At 35.5% G+C, this 21,973-nt stretch overlaps 1 protein-coding gene across 4 annotated transcripts in view; it reads right to left on the bottom strand.

Moving 5' to 3' along the window:
* The window catches only part of anapc1 (anaphase promoting complex subunit 1), a 169,425-nt gene that overhangs the window by 30,086 nt on the left and 117,366 nt on the right, over positions 1–21,973 (bottom strand). For all 4 annotated transcript variants that reach the window (XM_005157066.5, XM_005157067.5, XM_001921133.6 and 1 more), the window contains exons 35-42: positions 18,508–18,578; positions 18,215–18,305; positions 18,072–18,125; positions 14,639–14,832; positions 9,631–9,717; positions 7,235–7,352; positions 5,255–5,332; positions 5,106–5,173 (exon numbers count right to left, since the gene is read on the bottom strand). In XM_005157066.5, the coding sequence (XP_005157123.1) occupies positions 5,106–5,173; positions 5,255–5,332; positions 7,235–7,352; positions 9,631–9,717; positions 14,639–14,832; positions 18,072–18,125; positions 18,215–18,305; positions 18,508–18,578 (761 nt within the window). The remainder of the gene's footprint in view (positions 1–5,105; positions 5,174–5,254; positions 5,333–7,234; positions 7,353–9,630; positions 9,718–14,638; positions 14,833–18,071; positions 18,126–18,214; positions 18,306–18,507; positions 18,579–21,973) is intronic.

The following is a 21,973-nucleotide window of genomic DNA, read 5'->3' as shown; positions in this document are numbered from 1 at the left end:
CATGACAAAAAATTAAGTGATGTTTTGAACAATTTGCCGTCAGTTTGACAAGTCAGCCATCACATTTTTCATACTGCTTTTTATGATTGCATAACACTTTGAATTTTGCTCATTATATATTTATTAACATTTTCTAAAGTATTGAAAATCTAGATTCACAGACATTATTTATGACACATTCTTTAAAATATATGCCTAAAAAATAGCTATTAACTTCTCTTTTTTTTTTTGGTGGGGCCAGTGAAAATTTTGGCAGGGCAAGTAAAAATCTGAACCACTGGCCCGATCGAACCAATAAAAAAAATCTTTATTGTTGAACCCTGCTGCAGTGTTTTGTACTTTTCTCCATAAATAATACTTGTATCAGAGTTACAGCAATGTTTTGTCAACTTGTCATCCTAGCAACAGGCCCGGATTAAGAACTCAGGGGCCCCTGGGCACATTGTCTTGTAAGGCCCCCGAGTTCTTAATCCGGACGTCCTCCGCCTGGTTACTAGCTTATTTAACATTACCATAACGTCTTCTTCTATACCCTCATTTTCCTGATCATGGCTCTGTTTGAAGAAGGTGGGTATGGAAAATGCCTCAATAAAGATGCCTCCTCTCCTCTTTCTCTCGCGTTTGCTAAATCCACTTGTTCACTCATTTTTGATCTGACAAATAACGTACTAACGTTACACTACAGTCCGCTCAGTTAAGTGTGGGTTATTTCAAAACTGACGTTTCCGCACTTGACCGATTACAGCATTCTGTTTAGTTAAAGATTTAAGGCAAATTAAATATTATAATAATATTAATAAGTGATAGCGATTTTTTGGCTTAGAGGAAATACAGTTGTCTGAGCAATATAGTTTTTACAGAAAGGGAGGCACCTTATTAAGGCTAAACATTATTAAATACCCACGAGGCACATGTGACTTTATATCACATTTGCATTATTTTTAAAAATAAATGTTTCCTTCCTGTTAAAAATAAATATATTTCCAATCTGATATGTAATGGGGAGGAAAAAAGTAGCACGAGTTCAGCTGATGGTGGATTCGAACCGAGTTGATGATCAGTCACGTCAAAAGATGTTGCTGTGCGCTTTACATGGTATGCTACTCAGACTGTATTGCTGATTAGCTCTTTACTCATGTTGTCTTCGTCAATCAGGCACCGATGGGCGTAAATCGTGAGCAACTTATTCCAACTTGGTGCGCTATTTGCAAATAGTTTAAATAGAAACTCCGAAATTGACTTTTTTTCTCCCCCCTCGCAAGGGCCCCAAGTGCGTACTGGCCCCTGTGACCATAAGGCCCATTGGTTAATCCGGCCCTGCGTAGCAACCTACAAACCACTGCAACAACCCTGCCCTCCAAACTCCTGACCCGCGGGAAAATTGTCAAGTGTTGACCCCGGTAATAAAAAAGTTGGGGACCACTGGTCTACAGAACAGACCACTGTTATACAATGACTTGCCTAATTACCCAAACTTAACCAAAGCATTAACCTAACAATAGTAGCTACTAACTATAAATATATACTGTAAATACTTAAACTACACACATAACCTGAGACAAACCTTACAAGTGCTTTTACATAAGACAGAACAATATTGTGCAAGATAGTGTGCAAAAGAGGCGTTTTAAGGTCGAAAAAAACAAGCAGTGCATTCACAATAACATTGCTTTCCTTATTAAGTACATAAGATGAAGTTTAAGTAAACTGTTCGTGGCATATGGAGAGAAGAGTGTTTCTACAGGTGGTTTGTCAAGCCCACTTACCTGTGTGAGCCACTCTCAAGAAATGCACAATGTTTTTGTTCTAGAGATATGGAGTGATTGTAAGAGTGTCTAGTGCAAATGTGCAAAACTATTGTCGGTTGAAGTGTCTGAGAGATGAAAGAGAGTGTTTCTACAGGTGGTTTGTCAAGCCCACTCACCTGTATGAGGCACACTCAGAACTGCACTACTCATGATAGCTATTCTAATAATTGTAAGAATAATGCATACAATTTAAATCATGATGTTGCGGAATGAGCTAGAAACAAAAAATTGAAGCATTGACAGGCGCGTGTTGGTATGCCGCCATATTGGATGTATTTGAACAGAGATTCAAAAATGGCAAAATGCGACCCATGGCTTGTGTTCTGCAATCAAGGGCAATGAATGAAAGTGAAAGGGTAGAGGTGAAAAAAGCATTGCTTACTACTATGTTTTACATCAAGTTCTTAATGGCTCTAAACAAAATAATTAGAGTAAGACATAAACAGTTTTGGCTTTGACGACATTTCCTCATTAAAAAGTTATAAATAAACTAAAAAAAGAAGACTTCTTGGAATGAGAACTGTTTGTCCTTCTGCAGTGTATGTTGTTCCTCCCTTAGGCAGATGCTACAGATCTTAATGCAATGAAACATTCAGACATAAAAACAGCTTCTTTGCTCAGGCCATTTCCAACTTAAATAGTTAGTGCATCAGTTAATATCTGTTTTCTTAAGCCCATAAACAATCCACAGTATCAGTATTGTGTCTACAGTTTCTGTAACCTTAATTTCTAAATACATTAATCTAAATATGTATATGTTTTTATTAATCATCTGTGTTAAAACAGTTAACAATGCACATAAGCCATCTAGATGTATACTTGTACATATACTTAATATTTTTTCTTCTGGAGAAAGTATTATTTGTTTTATTTCGGCTAGAATAAAAGCAGTTTTTAAATACTTTTAAACCATTTTACAAATTTAAATATCAATATTATTAGCCCTCTTAAGCAATATTTGTTTTGGATTGTCTTCAGATCAATTCACTGTTATACAATAACTAACCTAAATACCGCAACCTGCCTAATTAAGATAGTTAGGACTTTAAGGGCCCTATCATACACTCGGCGCAGTGTGGTGCAAAGCGAGGCGCAATAGTCTTTTGGTAGTTTCAGCTTGGCGCAAGAGTCGTTTTGATGCATTGCGCTACGCTGTTTAAATAGCGAATGCATTAGCGCTCATATGTGCCCCCATAGGCGTTCTGGTTTAAAAAGGGAGGCGTTCTGAGGCGCACTACTTTTTTTCATTAGACCAAAACAAACCCGGTCTAAACTCCAGCGCAGAGTTGCGCCTCGCTTACACACTGCTTAATAGCCTACACACAAGATGTAGAGCAATACGCAAATATCTTTACATATGAAAAAATTTAAATATTAAGGATATATATATATATATATATATATATATATATATATATATATATATATATATATATGATATAATAAGAATAGATATAGGATATAAATATAAAGGATTAAAATATTACAAAACATATTATTTTCTAGCCTACATAAATATGAAAAATCACAGCTTTTATGTCTTCTTCATCTCGGGAGGCTTTTTCAGTTCATTCATAACAATTTGCTTTTGTATAATGTTATTATTATTAGCAGTATTATTTATTATATCCATATTTATATTTGTTTTATTAAAAACAAGCTTAGATTTGCCCACCTGTCAGGTTTTAGACCATATGGGGCACAGCATGTGTTTTAGGATATAACTCAGGTTTTTGACTTCGTTATTATTTTTAATTTATTCGTTTGCTGGAAATTAGAACTGAATTTAGAAATATATAAAAACGAATATTTGCGCTTAACAAACGCAATTAATTATTTATAGACTAATTGATGTCTGTGCGTAAATGTCCCTATCCAAGAGCGAAAGTGAAAGTAGATCCATTATCTCTCATTCTCACGCAGTAGATGCTCTGTTTAACAGTTTTCTGTTTAAAAAACTGTTAACTGTTTGCTAGTGAAATGCTCATTTTTTCCACTTAGACTTACTTTACGTAGTGTAAATAGCAAATGCGCGTATGGCGCGACGCTGCTGGCTCTTAAAGGGAATGGGAGATGAGACTCTGATTGGTTTATTCTCAAAACACACCTACTGTATAACTCATTAAGAAAAATAAACTCAACCCTTTTAGACCATGCACCACGGCGAAAAGCGGATTTTCCCGTCCTTAAATTAGCAAAAATGCGTTCTGACATGCCCTGAAAGCGTTTGCGCCCTGCGTTTTGCGCTCTGCACATGGACCATCAAAATAGAGCCCTAAATGTAATTTTCAATTCAATTCAATTCAATTCAATTGAGTCTGAATTTAATATTTAATATTTATTCAAATATTATGTACTGTCAGCATGGTAAAGATTAAAAAAATCAGTTATTAGAAATGAGTTAATAAAACTAATATGTTTAAATACAGTATGCGTAAAAAAATGGATTTCCGGTTAACAGAAATTGGGGTGGAAATAGTTAGTCTGGATGGCTAATTATTCTCACTATAAAACTCTATACAGTAGTCCCTCAATAAAACATGGTTTACTTTTTCTGCAGCCTCACAGTTTTTTCATGCAATTTCACATGCTTTTTTTTCCTACAGTGCATTGTGCTCTGCATCCTGATTGGCTGTAGACCATTGTCAATCAATCTCCTCCGTGTTGTGTCTCCTGTACTTGAGCAAAAGTACACATATTTAAATGTACTCAAAAAGTACACGTTACCCAACAATTTTACTCAAGTAAATGTAACAAAGTAAATGTAATTCAATACTACACACCTCTGATTACAAATAATATATAAATACATTTATAAATTATACATTATACAAGACTTCTAGTGCTGTGAGGTAAAATCTAGAATTGTGTATGGAGAGCATTGTCAATGCACAGTGAATGTCATGAAATCTATATGAAAAATGTAACAAAATCTAACTGTAAAGGTTTTATATATCTATATATAGATTTTATAAAGAATTCATTAGATTGAATTTAAAATACTTTAGTTATTTTTTTAATTTGTCATGACAACTGAGAACTTGAAAATTGAAATTATAGTAAAAATCACAATTTTGATCAGATAAATCTATCAGATTTCTTTCCCCAAATCATGCAGTGCTATTTCTTGCTCTGCTAAACACCATTTGGGAAGTATTTGAAAAATTTAAAAGAAAAATTCACAGGGGGGCTAATACTTTTGACATCAACTGTTAGCACATCTGACCTTTGGAGTTCGCAAAAAAGAAGTTATTACTATTAGGCGGCTCACTGGCCAGTTTGACTTCATAGACTTACTGCAGATGCTGGGTTCCTTTACTGATGTCGATGTTCAGCTCCCAGTATCGTGGACCTTTCACCTTAATCTAAGTGCAAAATCACAAAAATGCAAGGTCAGACTTGGATAGTTTGCATGAGCTGCAGTTGAAAGTGGTTAAAGTGATTACCCGCTTCAGCAGGTGGAGTTCGGGCAGCATTGTGGGAGCCATCAACTCCACGGTGGTCTCTTCGTACCACTGCGTCTCCTATTAAACACATACCACATGCACGCACAAATAGATTAGAAAGCGAACGCTGTGCATCATGACGTATATGCGTGACTCAAAGCAAAAACGTCTCTATGCGATTGCAGTGAACAGTTGGTTGTCTTCATTTTGCTGGCATCATTTAATTGAAAAGTGGAGTCCTGTGGAAGTGGCAGGAGAGCCGTGGTCGGACACACGGTCAACCTTCAGCAGTCCTCAACTGTTTTAATCGGGATGGCGGGATGTGGAGCAACATGCTAATAATGCAGTTTACAACAACTAAGTATTGTAATACGCTGTTAAGGTAAATGAGAGGAAAATTTCCGATTGGATTTACGAAACATTGTTAATGGATGTTTATTTAGACTGTTATGACGTGTTCAATGGTCATCAGTATTTTAAATACTTGAAAGTTTTAAATATTAATTCTATTTTAGGGAGGTATATTTATATGTGTGTATTATGTCATCTTTATGTCAAATGACAACAACAAATCACCGCTTGTGCAAGATGTTTCTAATGCAGTGTTTATGGGGCCGGGACAGTAAATTTAACATTATTCTCTCTTCTGGCTGCCGTTATCAGTCTCACACTATTTTTTTTCCTTTTTCAGAAAGTCTTGATACCACCATCGTGGAGTTTATCTTTTATTCTTTCAGCAAATAGGACTGTAAAAATATGATTTGTTGTACTCTCCCATTCACTGCGCTCGGAGTTTACCAACTATGGTGACTTCTTCTGCTGAGAAACCAGCAATGTGAAAAGAGTACATAAGACGTTTCTTCTTAACTGACAGTTTCCTCTTATTTTCTAACTTTAGGAAGATAGTAAGGATATTTTGTATTCATAAAAAAAACATCTAATTGTTCTTGTCAGAAATTGCAAAAATAAATAAATAAATAAATAAAAATTCAAAAAAATTTCTTGTTCAAAAATAATCTAAATATCCTTTTTTTTTAAAAATCTTTTGAAAATGTTCGTCAAACATGTAAAAAAAAAACTTTTGATGAATGTTTGTTAAAAAGTCCCTGTGTACTTGTAAAAAAAACATTTGATTGTATAATATTTACATATATATTTAAATTATATAAATAAAATGTTTGTCAAAAAAAAGTTATAAAAATGTTGTCTAAAACTCCAAGAAAATTTTAAAGGTTTATGTAAAAATAATAATAATAATAAAAACTTCTATTCAAACATTCAGAAAAATTAATAAATTAAAATAAATAAGTGAATAAATAAATAATAATAATAATAATATATTTTAAAAACTCGCCGCAGTTGTGGTTGAAAAAAATTATGAGATAAAATTTTAACGTAACCCTAAATGACTGTTGTTTTAAATATATTTTCATTTTATCCATATCAGGAAAAAAAAGATGATTTTAAGAACAAATTTGAGATCTTACTTTTTTTTCCCAAGAACTGCACCAAAAACATATATAAAAATAAAGCTGACATTAAGTACTATGGCCCAATCCTAAATCTATTTTTGTACCTCTACCCCTTAGACCTTGAAACAGAGTGTGAAGGGGAAGAGCCTCAAAATGTACCCCTAACAAATGGCACAGCACTATAATACCAGCACACATCATCATACGTCATCGCGATCTCTTGCTTTATATGAGATTGATGATCGTGACTGCTGTAGTGATTCCAGTTGCATATTTCTTTGGTATTTATCTTCAGGAAATTACTTAAGGCATATATCATGTTATCATAATGATCAGGCACGTGCACAGACAGGGCTCAACCTGAGCAGTGCACATGCCCTTTTTTTCTCTTGGCTAAAAAGTGCCCCTTAAAAATGAATTGTAACTGAAAGCACTACTGGCTGAAACTGTATGCGAGTGTCAGGTTTTCATAGAAAACATGAGGCCTTGCAGCACATGCAGCAAATACCTTGTAGGTGACATCCAGCAGAGCGTAGCAGGGTTTGAGAGAGTCCACATCCACAGGCACCAGCAGACGAGGTTCTGCCGCAAGGACAGCCAGATGACGCAACGCCTGGAGGTGATACCTGGAAAGAAGAACACATGAAACATGTGCTCATAACCTCATGAAACTCAATTCTGAAAAAAATTAATTGAATGTGAGAATGTTTGAAAAGTTTTAAGCTTTTTTTGTATTAGTAAAGATAAAATAAAGGCCTCGCAGAACAGGGTTACCAGCAGAGTTATTATAGTTAAACTAAATATTTCTAATTACTTTAACGCAGGGGTCACCAATCTCGGTCCTGGAGTCCCTGCAGCTTTTAGCTCCAACTTGCCTCAACACACCTGCCAGGGTGTTTTAAGTATACCTAGTAAGATCTTGATTAGCTTGTTCAGGTGTGTTTGATTAGGGTTGGAGCTAAAATCTGCAGGACAACGACCCTCCAGGACCGAGATTTGTTGTACACTTTCTCTTGTTTGGCACCCTTTCGAAAGAGGCTGAAAAAGTGGTACGGTACGGTTTATTTCGGTAAGCTGTACGGTACCTACCACTCAGTGGAAACGGGCCACTATTATAGAAACATAGTGCCTGTCAATTAATTGGAAGGGGCGCACTCCTACAAAATCACTGAGATTTGGATCCTGTTTTAATGTCAAGAAATCTTAAAAAAAGAGACTTATTGCATTTCTATCACTCCAACATGACAGTGGACACACTATACATGCAGACAGTTCTGTCCAAACAGCTTCAAAAGTTGATTTTCATCCTAGGTGCCCTTTAAATTATAATAAATAGTCGCATCTAATCAGTCAAATCTCAAACAAAAAGATGCCTCAGTAGAAACCTTCAAAATACCGATATGAATTAATCGGTGAGGTTTGGTGTATATGAGGGCTTCTGAAGTGGAGATTTATGGCTCAGTGAAGAATAGACTGATTTCACGCGGCCACCTTTCACCTTTCACATTTTCAAAAGCGAAATCGAGGCGCATTGAAAAATATTGATATAGGCGATATTGAAAAATATTTGCAGATATCTCTAACTGAGTTTTGACTCGTCAAAAATCCAATTCAAGATATCTACAACTGTAATTCGACTATTAGTAAATTAATTAGAGATATCTTCAAATATATTTGTAAATATCTCTAAATATGATGAATTAAAGACATCTCCAAATGTATTATGACTAGTCAAAACTCATTTAGAGATCTGCAAATATTTTTCAATGGAAGTCAATGGAGGAATATGACTAGTCAGTCATAATATATTTGCAGATATCTCCAATCTGATTTCGTACTAGTACAATTGTAATGGCAGATACCTCTAATTGTTATTCTGACTAGTCGAATTATAATTATGACTAGTCAAAATATAATTAGAGATATCTCTAAATATATTTATGGAGTCAGAACAAAGATTTAAATGCTAAAAAGGCTTGCCATAGAGAGCGCTTCTGAACAGCGCAGCAGCGATTGCGTAAGCGTGCCGAGGCCCGATATGGTGTGAGCGCGGGCCGTCGGGGGAGACGGGAGGGGGGGGACAAGCGTGCTTTGGCCCGGTTCGAGGCAACTGTACCTAGTGTGAGTACGGCCTCACTCACCGGGTTACATAGGCTGAAGCAGGAAAGCATCCTCACGGTGTTTAACTAGTGCCATGAACTGAAGCCCAGGAGGACACTTGAGCTCATCACTAAGATTGTGATCTTGTTTAATGCTAAATTGCTTTTAATTGTTTAAAATAAACTTACTGAATAATATTAAAGTGATGGTTACATCATTTCTGCATTTTAAAATCTCGGCAACAGCTGGAGGTTTACAGTACACAGCATGTTACTGCAATGTTTACAGTGCTGGTCCTATACTTCTGGGTTTCTTTCCACCACAGCCTCGCTTTGGTTCTTTAAAATGGTGGTCGCGTGAAATAAGCGTATCATTTTGGGAAAATAACCTTTAAAAACATGCATTATAGTTGACATCGACAAACACAAATTGATCAAGTTTAACAAAATAAGGTATTGAAAGTGTATTATGGATGTTTTTTTTTTTTTAGATTGATAAAACAATCAATAAAAAGCCAAAATTTAAAAACTGTCAGGTGCAAAGCTTTCGGAAAAAGCCATCTCATCTTTATTAACAAGTCATATAATATTTATAAAACCAAGTAGCTGCAATGCAATATAATGCACATCCATTTACACATTCTGTGTGTGACTCAAGTGTGTAAACACTTTTTTTAGGCTTAGTGTAAACCATTATGACACACAAAGTCTCATTCAGAGTACAAGCGAAAGTGGTTTTCCCTTAGAAGTGAAGACAATAGAGCTGTATTCGCTCGTTGTGACGTGTGTGTGACTGTAGGTCTACCTGTTGTCTGTGCTGTGAGCTGGAAAATGAGGATAAAGTGCACAGAGCAGCGCGGCGATGGCCGAGTTGGAGGTGCTGAGGGTGTATCTGTGGAAATAACACAAAAAGATGTCAGAAAATGAGACTTTATTCTCATTGAGTGAGGAAAATATAAATCAGCAAACAATGCATGCAAAATGACGATGGAAAATCAGCGCAAAGCAAACAATGGACGCACATGCTGAATATTCAATTGCTTCCGCGGGCCATAATTCAGTGTGCGTACGACACACGCAATTGTGTAGCGAGGGGGCAAATTGGTCATCCATTGTTCACAGGTACTATTTGTGCTCTTTCAAAGGCCTCACTTAAAAATAATGGGCGAGTTGAGGAGTGCACTCGAACAGGTTCTGACAGGACGAGAGGCTCTTACTGTGCTTGTTATTGACCTGGTTAGAGGTCAGATTATTTCTCTTTAAAAACGCTCGAGAGTCTGTGTATCAGCCCACCACAACACCAGCAGCTCAGTGCTACACATTCACATGTCTCTCAACATTTATTATATGCCATTTCTCTGATATCTGAAGCAGAACAAAGGGTGTTGCACAAAATACAAATAAAAAACACAACGTCTTGTGTGGCAAAAGTGTTTACTGAGTGCTAAAATTCAAGATTTGAAAGGAAATATCCCTGTACAGTTGAAGTCAGAGTTATTAGCTGAGTTGTGAACGTTTACCAGTTCTTCTACTTCTGTACCAAAAATAAATATTAGTTGTTTATTATTTATCATTTTAATATTTTAACTAGTTTACATTTTTATACAACAGTTCAGTCTGGTTCTCGAATCTGATTGGCTGCTTGCAGTGCCATATTAAGACAATATAAAGACAATAATATTAATAATATTAAAAGTAAAAATAATTGGCCAACTAATCAATAAAAAAGCTCTGTTTTTTATAGTTTATTTATGTAATTATAATAATAAATAGATAACACTAAATATATAATATTAGATAATTAATAAAAGATAATAATAATAGTAATAACTAAAAAAATAATATAAAGCCATCAAAATATCCATTAGTTGCAGTCCAAAGATATTGTCTGTTATTTTATCTTTCGCTAATCAAAGTATGGGCGATGCAGTGGCGCAGTAGGTAGTGCTGTCGCCTCACAGCAAGAAGGTTGCTGGGTCGCTGGTTCGATCCTCGGGTCAGTTCTGTGCGGAGTTTGCATGTTCTCCCTGCGTACGCGTGGGTTACCTCCGGGTGCTCCGGTTTCCCCCACAGTCCAAATACATGCAGTACAGGTGATTTGGGTAGGTTAAATTGTCCGTAGTGTGTGTGTGTGTGTGTGTGTGTGTGTGTGAGTGTGTGTGTGTGGATGTTTCCAGGAGATGGGTTGCGGCTAAAAGGGTTAGGGTTATATATAGGGCTGTGTATAGCGGATAAGTTGCTGGATAAGTTGGCGGTTCATTCCGCTGTGGCGACCCAGGATTAATAAAGGGACTAAGCCAACAAGAAAATGAATGAATGAATGAATAATGAAAGTACATATGAATCAGCAGTTTTGAACGAAACAGTTGAATGAATCATTCAGCAAGCCATTCATTAGGACAGGGACTTGCTGCCGGCTACAGATAATTTTGCATCAAAATTAAAAAAAAAAACTAAATCATATTGTGAAATCATTTTTTTCAAATGGTGCACACACTTTGCTACGATTAAAAAAGCTCTAGATATTTTATAGTTAGGTCATGTAACTTTGATAATAAATAAATAGATAACACTAAATATATAATAGATCATTGATAAAAGATAATAATAATAATAGGAAAAATAATTGGCCAACTAATCGATTAAAAAAGCTCTATATTTTTTATAGTTTGTTTAATTAATTATGATAATAAATAACACTAAATATAATAATAAATAATTAATAAAAGATAATAGTAGATAATTATTAAAAGATAATAATAATAATAATAATAATAATAATAATAATAATAATAATAATAATTGGAAAAATAATCAGCCAACTAATCTATAATCAAAATATCTGTTAGTTGCAGTCCTACAATATTGTCTGTTATTTTATCTTTCGCTAATGAAAGTATAAATGAATCAGCTGTTTTGAATGAATCAATTGAATGAATCATCCAGCAAGCCATTCAATAGAATAGGGACTTGCTGCCAGCTACAGGTGGTTTTGCATCATGATTGAGAAAAAAAACTAAATCATATTGTGAGATCATTTTTGTCAAATGGTGCACACACTTTGCTAAGATTAAAAAAAGCTCTACATTTTTTATAGTTCATGTAATTAGCAAGTACAAATTTGGGTATTCTCACGCTGTTCAAAACCCATGATTTTAATTGCATGTTTAATTATAATTATAATGAAGAAGCATAACCACAAATCTGATGTAAATTCTGATCCTCATGCGCGTGACCGAATACAACTTGTGAATGCAGAACCATGAAAGACATGAGGATGAATAGACTTCCTTTAATGCTTTATGAAGGCCAGAATGAAATGTGGGGTCAAAGGATAAAGAAGTGAGTTCATAACCGGAGGAAGTCCTTTGACAAAAGCTATTATAATGTGTAAAGTCAGGGTTCAAAAATACAATAATGCTTTATCTGTGGTTATAAATAGCATGAACTGTAGCATGAACATGTTCTCACGCTTTGCTTGGCTGCATGCCAACAACCTTTGTCCTGAGAAATCATTCATTTCTGTATGTAACAAACCAAAACCTAAACACCAACTTCCAGGTTTACTATCTTGAAATGAATGAGTTTTTTTAAAGAGATAAAACTTCTCACAAATATCTGTTAAAAAATAAACAAGATACTTTCTCAGGATATGCACATCCACAGGCTTTTATGAATAAATACACATACATTTAACTGTAAAGTGTTGGATAGTTTGGTTAAAGCTAGGATACTCTAAATCACAGGTGTCAAACTCAGTTATTAAAAGGCCGCAGCTCTGCACAGTTTAGCTTTAACCATAATTAAACACACCTGATAAAACTAATGGAGTCCTTCAGGCTTGTTTGAAGCCCACAGATAAGTGTGGTGGAGCAGGGATGAAACTAAAATGTGCAGGGTTGCAGCTCTCAAGGAGTTTGAAACCACTGCTCTAAATACTCTGCACTATGGTTCACCTTACAGTCTCCCTAGGATTTTGCAAACGGTAAGGATAAAAAAAAAAAAGAAGATTTTTGTGCATTTTCACAGCAAAACACAAGGATTGAAGCAAATAATGTGATAGATTTTGAGAAAAGCTATCAAGAATCAAGGTCAAATACCAAAAAAAAAAAAAAACCAATGCAAAACTTATATATATTAGGGCTGTCAAAATGAATTGTTTCTTCGCGGACAATTGGGAATCGGTTCTGTAAAAATCATAACCAGTTGTTATGTACTGACGTAATTTATCTCATATGCGCTATGTCGCCGTAGCTTACTATGGTGAGGGAGGCAAGCCAAGTACTTACAAGACTCCAACAGTGTATGGAAAGCATCATTAATGCGCCGTGATGCACAGAGATATCGAATTGAATCGAATCGATGGCATGAGACCAGTGAGACCAGTGTAGGTTCACACCTCTGATATATATATATATATATATATATATATATATATATATATATATATATATATATAATATATATAATATATATATATATATATATATATATATATATATATATATATATATATATATATATATATATATATATATACACATACATATATATATATATATATATATATATATATATATATATATACATAAACACATTTAAAAAAACGTCCCCGACTGTATAGTCATTATTATGCATCTAATTACTGCGTAAACTAGCTAGTTGCTATTAATTAAATGCATAATAACCATTAACCTTTTCCTGAAGCAATGCAATTGGTGTTTTTAGGTGCAAAGATGCTTAATGCTTGAATGCCTCCTAATTCCGCGCACGTGGTGAACATTTTGTTGTGAAAACTGGTCGCACGACATCAGTTTTATGCACTCCCAAATATATTTTGACGTCGCATAGATAAAATTTTGGGCGCATATGCGACCAAAACGGTCGCAATTTTGAGCCCTGTCTCATATTCACAGCTATAAATGTACTGAAACCAGTGTTCCCAAACACCAGACCCGCTGTTGGTTATAGGAGGATTACATTAACGTTATAGCCATTTTGCGAGCTAGTGCGGCGTGTGCCTGACTGGAGTAGTGCTTGGAGGTGGGCAAAAAAGGCAGCATGTTGCCTGTCACGTCATTTTGGGATGCGTTGTTGCACTAAATACATCATATTTTGTACACTTATTCTCTTTTATCGTTTTAGATATTAGTCTGAATCGTTCGGTTTGTAATGCATACCGAAAAGAAAGTGTTGTACTGAACGGTTCAATACGAATATGCGTATCGTAACACCCTTAATAAGAACTATAAAATGCTGGTAAGTATGGATAAAGATGGACAGCTACAGATTAATGCTTAGTGAAAACTCAAGTTTGATAGGCGTTACTAAATAAATAGACAATAATAGCAATAAAATGCAGCTAAGTATGGGTAAAGATGGATAGTTACAAAATAAAATGCATGGTAAAAAAGTTTAAGTTTGGCGTTTGCTACTAAATAAATGCAGAATAAATACAAAATGCTGGTAAAAACAGGTAAAGATGGATCGCATATTGTATAAATGCTTAGTAAAAACATGAGAGTTTGGTAATTGTTACTAAATAAATGCATAATAACTGCAAAATGCTGGTAAGTACGTGTAAAGATGGATTGCATATTGATTAAAAACATAGTGAAAACATGAGAGTTTCATGGTTGTTACTAAATAAATATAAAGAATGGGCAATGCTACTGATTAAAATCATAATAATGACTATAAAGTGAACTGTGGCACTGAATAATGTGGATAAATAAACTCTGAGCTCTTCTAAAATCAATTTTCCACATCTGTCAATGACGTTATGATCTGTGTGAAACTGAAACTCAACCGACCTCCCTCCGCCCAGGAAGAGCAGACCCAGGGCCATGTGATGAGCCATGTGGAACCCATAGTTCATCTCTCCAAAGGTGCGTTTGTGGAGAAAGCGGCACAACTGCAGCACTTTCAGGTTCCCTGAGCCGGACATGACCATAGAAACTGCCAGAAGAACCATGCTCAAACACGTCTGCAGGTTATACTGGCCTGTCTGGAGGACAACAGAACTTTGTGTTAGCCATGATGACTTTAATGCAAACAAAAAGGCAAATTATGTAAATGTTCGGTATGAATGTGCATCATGGTTGCAGAAAATCTGGTAGGGACGGCCTCTTTAGGGTTAATTTAAAAAGAAAGTTATAGATATTTCTAAATTTCACAATACTAATAAATAAAATCTGAAACTCATGATATTTTCTTTTCTGCATCTGTAAACAGCAATGTTATATATATATATATATATATATATATATATATATATATATATATATATATATATATATATATATATATATATATATATATATATATATATATATATAACATTGCTGTTTACAGTTGAACATCTCTAAAACAGTAGTACCAGATCAGGTAAAGCACCCGAATGTCATAATTGAGGGGGCATTTTAATCAGATAGGGGGGCACTACACGTGGTAATTTAGGTCCCATAAGTTCCTTTTATTTAGACTATTTATTCACATTTATTATTTCTTTGCATTGCTGCCTAAGTTACTGACTAAAGGCAGTTGTATACTTCTTTTATAGTAATAATATTGCAAAACTGATTTTTTCAAAGTAGGTAATGCAACGTTACCTTTTGTGTACCTACTACCTTTGGTGTAAAATTGTACTGTTCAGTCCAAATAACCAAATATGCACAGCTGAATTTGACATAATATATAGTTGAAGTCAGAATTATTAGCCCCCCTGAATTATTAACGCCCCTGTTTATTTTTTCCCCAATTTCTGTTTAATGGAGGGAAGATTGTTTCAGCACATTTCTAAGCATATTAGTTTTAAAAACGTATATCTAATATCTGATTTATTTTATCTTTGTCATGATGACAGTAAATAATATTTTACTTAATATTTTTCAAGACACTTCTATACAGCTTAAAGTGACATTTAAAGGCTTAACTAAGTTAATAAAATGAACTAGGCAGGTTAGGGTAATTAGGCAAGTTATTGTATAACGATGGTTTGTTCTGTAGATTGTCAGAAAAAAAAAATTCTTAAAGGGGCTAATAATTTTGTCCCAAAAATGGGTTTTAAAAAATTAATAACTGCTTTCATTCTAGCCGAAATAAAACAAATAAGACTTTCTACAGAAGAAAAAATATTATCAGACATACTGTGAAAATTTCCTTGCTCTGTTAAAAATCATTTTGGTAATATTTAAAAGAGAAAAAAAAAAATCAAAAGGGGGCTAATAATTCTGACTTCAACTGTATGTGTGTGCACATACACTGTATGTGTATGTGTGTGTGTATATATTTATTTTGTATATGGGATACGCACACATACATATAAACCAAACTATACAAAATAGTTTTGTTGCATAGATATTAAAATTTACATTTCATTTGAAACATACATATATTTTACATCTATATATAAAAAAAACTAATTAACAGCATAAACGTGTGTATTTATATACAGTACACATACACACATAATAAATATACAGAGTAGACATATATTATGTCAAAACAATCTTTTATTTTGGATGCGTTTGATCACGATTAATTTTTGCCCAGCACGAAAATCAGTGCTTTAAAAGTAGACTATTTATAGCTAGTTTTATTTATAGTATGTCCATTTAAATGTCTGCTTTTAGCTTCAAGTCTTTGTTCCCAGAATGCTATAAAAATTATTGCAGTCGAACGATTTACGATTAATTGCATACAAAATCAAAGTCTATGTGTAATCACTATGTGTAAATAGATGTATATCTAGATATATATACATACATGTAAATATATATATATATATATATATTTGTACATACATATATACATGTAAATAGATATATATACATATAGATGTATATATCTATATATATATATATACACACACATACACACTCACCGGCCACTTTATTAGGAACACCTGACCAACTGCTCGTTAACGCAAATTTCTAATCAGCAATTCACATGGCAACAACTTAATGCATTTAGGCATGTAGACATGGTCAAGATGATCTGCTGCAGTTCAAAGCGAGCATCAGAATGAGGAAGAAAGGTGATTTAAGTGACTTTGAATGTGGCATGGTTGTTGGTGCCAGACGGGCTGGTCTGAGTATTTAAAAAATTGCTGATCTACTGGGATTTTCAGACACAACCATCTCTAGGGTTTACAGAAAATGGTCTGCAAAAGAGGAAATATCCAGTGAGCGGCAGTTCTGTGGGCACAAATGCCTTGTTGATGCCAGAGGTCAGAGGTGAATGGCCAGACTGGTTCCAGACTGATAGAAAGGCAACAGTAACTCAAATAAGCAGCACTCGTTACAACCGAGGTCTGCAGAAGAGCATCTCTGAACACACAACACATTTAACCTAGAGGCGAATGGGCTACAGCAGCAGAAGACCACACCGGGTGCCACTCCTGTCAGCTAAGAACAGGAAACTGAGGCTACAATTCACACAGGCTCACCAAAACTGGACAATAGAAGATTGGAGAAATGTTGCCTGGTCTGAAGAGTCTTGATTTCTGCTGCGACATTCGGATAGTAGGGTCAGAATTTGCCGTCATCAACATGAAAGCATGGATCCATCCTGCCTTGTATCAATGGTTCAGGCTGGTGGTGGTGGTTAAATGGAGTGGGGGATATTTTCTTGGCACACTTTGGGCACATTAGTACTAACTGAGCATCATGTCAACGCCACAGCCTACCTGAGTATTGTTGCTGACCATGTCCATCGCTTTATTACCACAGTGTCTCCATCTTCTGACGGCTACTTCCAGCAGGATAACACGCAATGTCAAAGTGCGAATCATCTCAGACTGGTTTCTTGAACATGACAATGAGTTCACTGTACTCAAAGGCCTCCACAGTCACCAGATCTCAATCCAATAGAGCACCTTTAGGATGTGGTGGAGAGATTCGCATCATGGACGTGCAGCCGACAAATCTACAGCTACTGCGTGATGCTATCATCACAATATGAAGCTAAATCTCTGAGGAATATTTTCAGCACCTTGTTGAATCTATGCCACAAAGGATTAAAGCAGTTCTGAAAGCAAAGGTGGGTGCAAACCGGTACTGGTAAGGTGTACCTAATAAAGTGGCCAGTGGGTTTATATTTTATTTCGGATGCTTGACGGCTCTATTGAATGATTAAAATCTTATTTTTACATCAAAGGCACCAAACAATTTTTCATCCTCTTATTCCATACCTTTTAACCCAATAATTTCAGCCAAAACACTTTGCGAACACAGACATACATACCACTGTAGCAGTAGAGGTGGTCAAACACTGCATGAAGTTTTTGGCAAATTTGTACTAAAAGAGAATTAAAATGTTAGGAATATTCTGAGAACATGAAAGAAACATATCATGCGTTTGTAGGAGGTGAGTAAATATATTCTTACTAAGCAGTCAAAGGCGTCTGAATTAGCAGAGCCAGCAAACCGAAATCCCACAGCCAAACAGCCTCCGGCGATTATATAGTCATGAGCCTGACTGTGGAAACAGTGAGAGAAATGTCAACTTTATTTGTTTCATCCACACATCAAATGCATTAAACTCAATGGAAATTCATATCAGACAGGAGGAAAATTATTCGAAACACCTCCACATGAGAAACCGTCTGTGGGTTTGAAGATCTCCTATAAATCACATGTCGATCGAAAACAGACCATGCAGAATTAAAATTGCAACTCACACCAAAGTCTCCATATTGAGGTCCTCCGAGACGGGCGTCTGGTCCTGGTTTCCGATGTTTTCTTGGATGATCTGAAAATGTAACGGTTATTTTTTATCATATTAAAAGAGTCTAAAACAGGGGTGTCCAAACTCATTCCTAGAGGGCCGGTGTCCTGCTAAGTTTAGCTCCAACTTGCTTCAACACACCTGCCAGAAGGTTTCTAGTCATAGACTGCAAAAGATATGGAGTAGTGTCCGTGATGTCACCCATAGGCTTCTGAAATACGCAAAAGAAGCTACAAGTAGGTGTGGCCAACCGTCGTTATCATCTTACTAACCGGAGGATACCAAACAAGGGCAAAGAGGCGGAGCGTGAGCGGAGCTACAGGCGCCTGCTAGCACTTTCCTTAGACGGGCTTTTCTTTAGAGGGAAATGCTTAATTCTTCATTACTCACGATTCCTTTGTGTGTTCTGAACACATGTGCTTGGTTGTAAGCTATATCAATAAAGTGTTTAGTCTTTTAAAAACACTGCTGTAATACATTGAGCAACTAAACATTGTTCTTATGACGTTTTTCAACCGTGAATTAATTTTCAAACATTTAAAATATAGTCTGTGATAGTAAATGCAAGGCTAATTATGAAATCCAGGCATAATACTGTATGACAAGCTTCAGATGACTGTTATAGAGCCTACAGCTAATCAATCTGTCAGATTCTGGAGTGCATTACAGGTCTAAAGAAAAATCTAAATGATCTTAAACAAAATAAATAAAATTCTAGAGATGCATTACAAGTGTACAATTTCACTCACCAGGGAAATGTAGGCCACGCGAATAGTTTGTGAGCATATTTAAGTGCACACAGCATGCCATATCATCTAATAATTGTTGGAAACAATTCAAAAAGGCAACTGACTGTGTAAAGCCACATAAAACAACACAATAATACGATGAATATGCAGAGTTCAGCGGCTAATCAGCCGGAATCAATAAAGGTGACATGACGGCGATCACAGAGACCTAGCTGTCACTCAAGTGGCCACACCCTTAAATATGCAGACTTAATACAATTTAATATAAACTAAATGGATGAGTTATAAAAAAACAAATCAGCCCACTCAGTTGTCATAAAAAGTAATATTAGCTATATAAACCAAAATCGTTCTTTGGCTGTAAACACCTTTTTTTCTGCTATAAAGTTGGCCATTTTAACATTAGGGTCAACAGAAATGTGCTCTATTATGGAGTCAGGACTAGCGTAATTTTGATGAATTGCAGTTTCAGTTACTTCCGTATTGGCTTCACGAGTGAGAGCGGGAGGTTGCCGCTTGTTTCTAGTATTTCAAGTAAGGGCTTGATTAGCTGGTTCAGGTGTGTTTGATTAGGTTTGGAGCTAAACTCTACAGGACGCCGGCCCTCCAGTACAGAGTTTGGACACCCCTGGTCTAAATGTTGCCCCTAACAACAAACAAATTAAAGTATAAACTCAAGGCTAGAACAAAGTTGAATAGAATTTATGACAGCACATAATATGTGACTAGATATTTTACAAGATACTGGTGTTCAGCTTCAAGTGACATTTAAAGGCGTAACTACAACCTCAAATCAGAAAAAGTTAAGATTTCCAAATTTACATTGACAATATGAACAAAAATATTTCATGCTTTGCCCGGTCAACTTCATTTAATTTGTAAACATACATCTATTCCTATGGTTCAGACCTGCTACACACTCCAAAAAAGTCAGGACAGGAGCAGTTTAGGGCTGGTAATCAGGTAAACTGGTTAAATTATGTGATTGGAAACAAATGATTGTAATTATGATTTGGGTTTAGTCCTTTATTGAGCAAAGACCACCAGGGCCTTGAATCACCAGTTTGCCATCAAATATGTGAGAAATATGATTGACATGTTTAAAATGTTCCTCAAAGAAAGAGAAGACGACATTTTGGATATTTCACCTTCAACAGAGTTGAACATAATTAAAAGATTCAAGTAATCTGGAGGAATATCAGCGCGTAACGAACAAGGGCACAAGCCCAAGCTGAACAACCGTGATCTCTGAACCCTCAGGCGGCCCTGCATCAAAAATCCTCATTGATCTATCAGTGATATCACTACTTAGGCAAACCTTTGTCAAGCACCACAACATGTAGTTGCATCCACAAATGCCAGTTAAAACTGTACTGTGCCAAAAGGAAGCCCTATGTTAACAGTGTCCAGAAGCGCTGTCGACTTCTCTAGATTCCGAGGCATCTGGGATGGACCATCACACAGTGAGAATGTGTACCATATATATATATATATATATATATATATATATATATATATATATATATATATATATATATATATATATATATATAAATTTTTATTTTTAATTTTTGGAAGAAATGGAAACAGTGTGCTCTAGACCAGTGGCTCTCAAAATTTTATTTTATCAAGTACCACCTCAGAAAAAAAATTGTCTCTCCAAGTACCACCAAAATGAGCAGCATTGAAATACAGTAGCATAGTAGGCCCAGTAAAGCAGCTACAACTCTGCACAGTTAAAAAACGTGGCAGATTACCTCAGAAATATAGGCTATATGTCATATGGCATATTATATACATCATTTTTGATCAATTTTGAAATGTGTGTAGCTTGTACATGACATATTTCATTTCTCCGTGTACCACTAGAAGGAAGCCTGTGTACCACTAGTGGTACACGTACCACAGTTTGAGAACCACTGCTCTAGACCAAAGGGGGAAAAAAGGATCATCCAGACTGTTACCAGCAACAAGTCTAAAAGCCAGGGTCTGCCATGGTATCGGGTTGTGTCTATGCCCTTGGCCTAAGTAACTTCTGTGATGGCACTATTAATGCTGAAAAGCACAGAGACTTTGAAGCACAATATGCTGCCTTCCTTTCCATGGACTTCCATGCATAATTCAACAAGACAATGCAAAATCACATTCTGCACACATTACAAAATGACTGCAGAAGAAAAGGATACAGGTACTTGACTGGCCTGTCTGCAGTCCTGACCTGTCTACATAAGATAATGTGTGTACAGTTGCCCACTTTAAGACTTGTTTGCAGGAAGAATGAGATAAAATTATACACTTCGTCACTTGGTGTCTTCAGTCCCTAAACGTCTTTTAAGTGTTGTGAAAACAATTAGCAACATTACAGTGCTAAATGCTTTACTGTTACAACTTTTTTTTTTAAATTTGTTGCAAGAACAAAAATTGGAATAGGTGTTTATTTTGGAGGGAAAAAAACAAAAAAATCATGAGGAACACATTACAAAATGTTTGTTGTATTGTCTGCAATGAAATCCAAGTCAAAGTAAATTTAAAAATAACTACTTTATATTTTAATTTGCATTTTCCATACTGTCTCAACTTACTTGTCTTTGGAGTTGTAGGTTAATTATGCAGGTTAGGGTAATTAGGCAAGTAATTGCGTAACAGTGGTTTGTTCTGTAGACAATTGAA

Source organism: Danio rerio, chromosome 13 (genome assembly GCF_049306965.1).
Source record: "Danio rerio strain Tuebingen ecotype United States chromosome 13, GRCz12tu, whole genome shotgun sequence".
NCBI classification, from domain to species: domain Eukaryota; kingdom Metazoa; phylum Chordata; class Actinopteri; order Cypriniformes; family Danionidae; genus Danio; species Danio rerio.
Note: the sequence above shows the minus strand (reverse complement) of the source record. Positions and strands in the feature narration are given on the sequence as shown.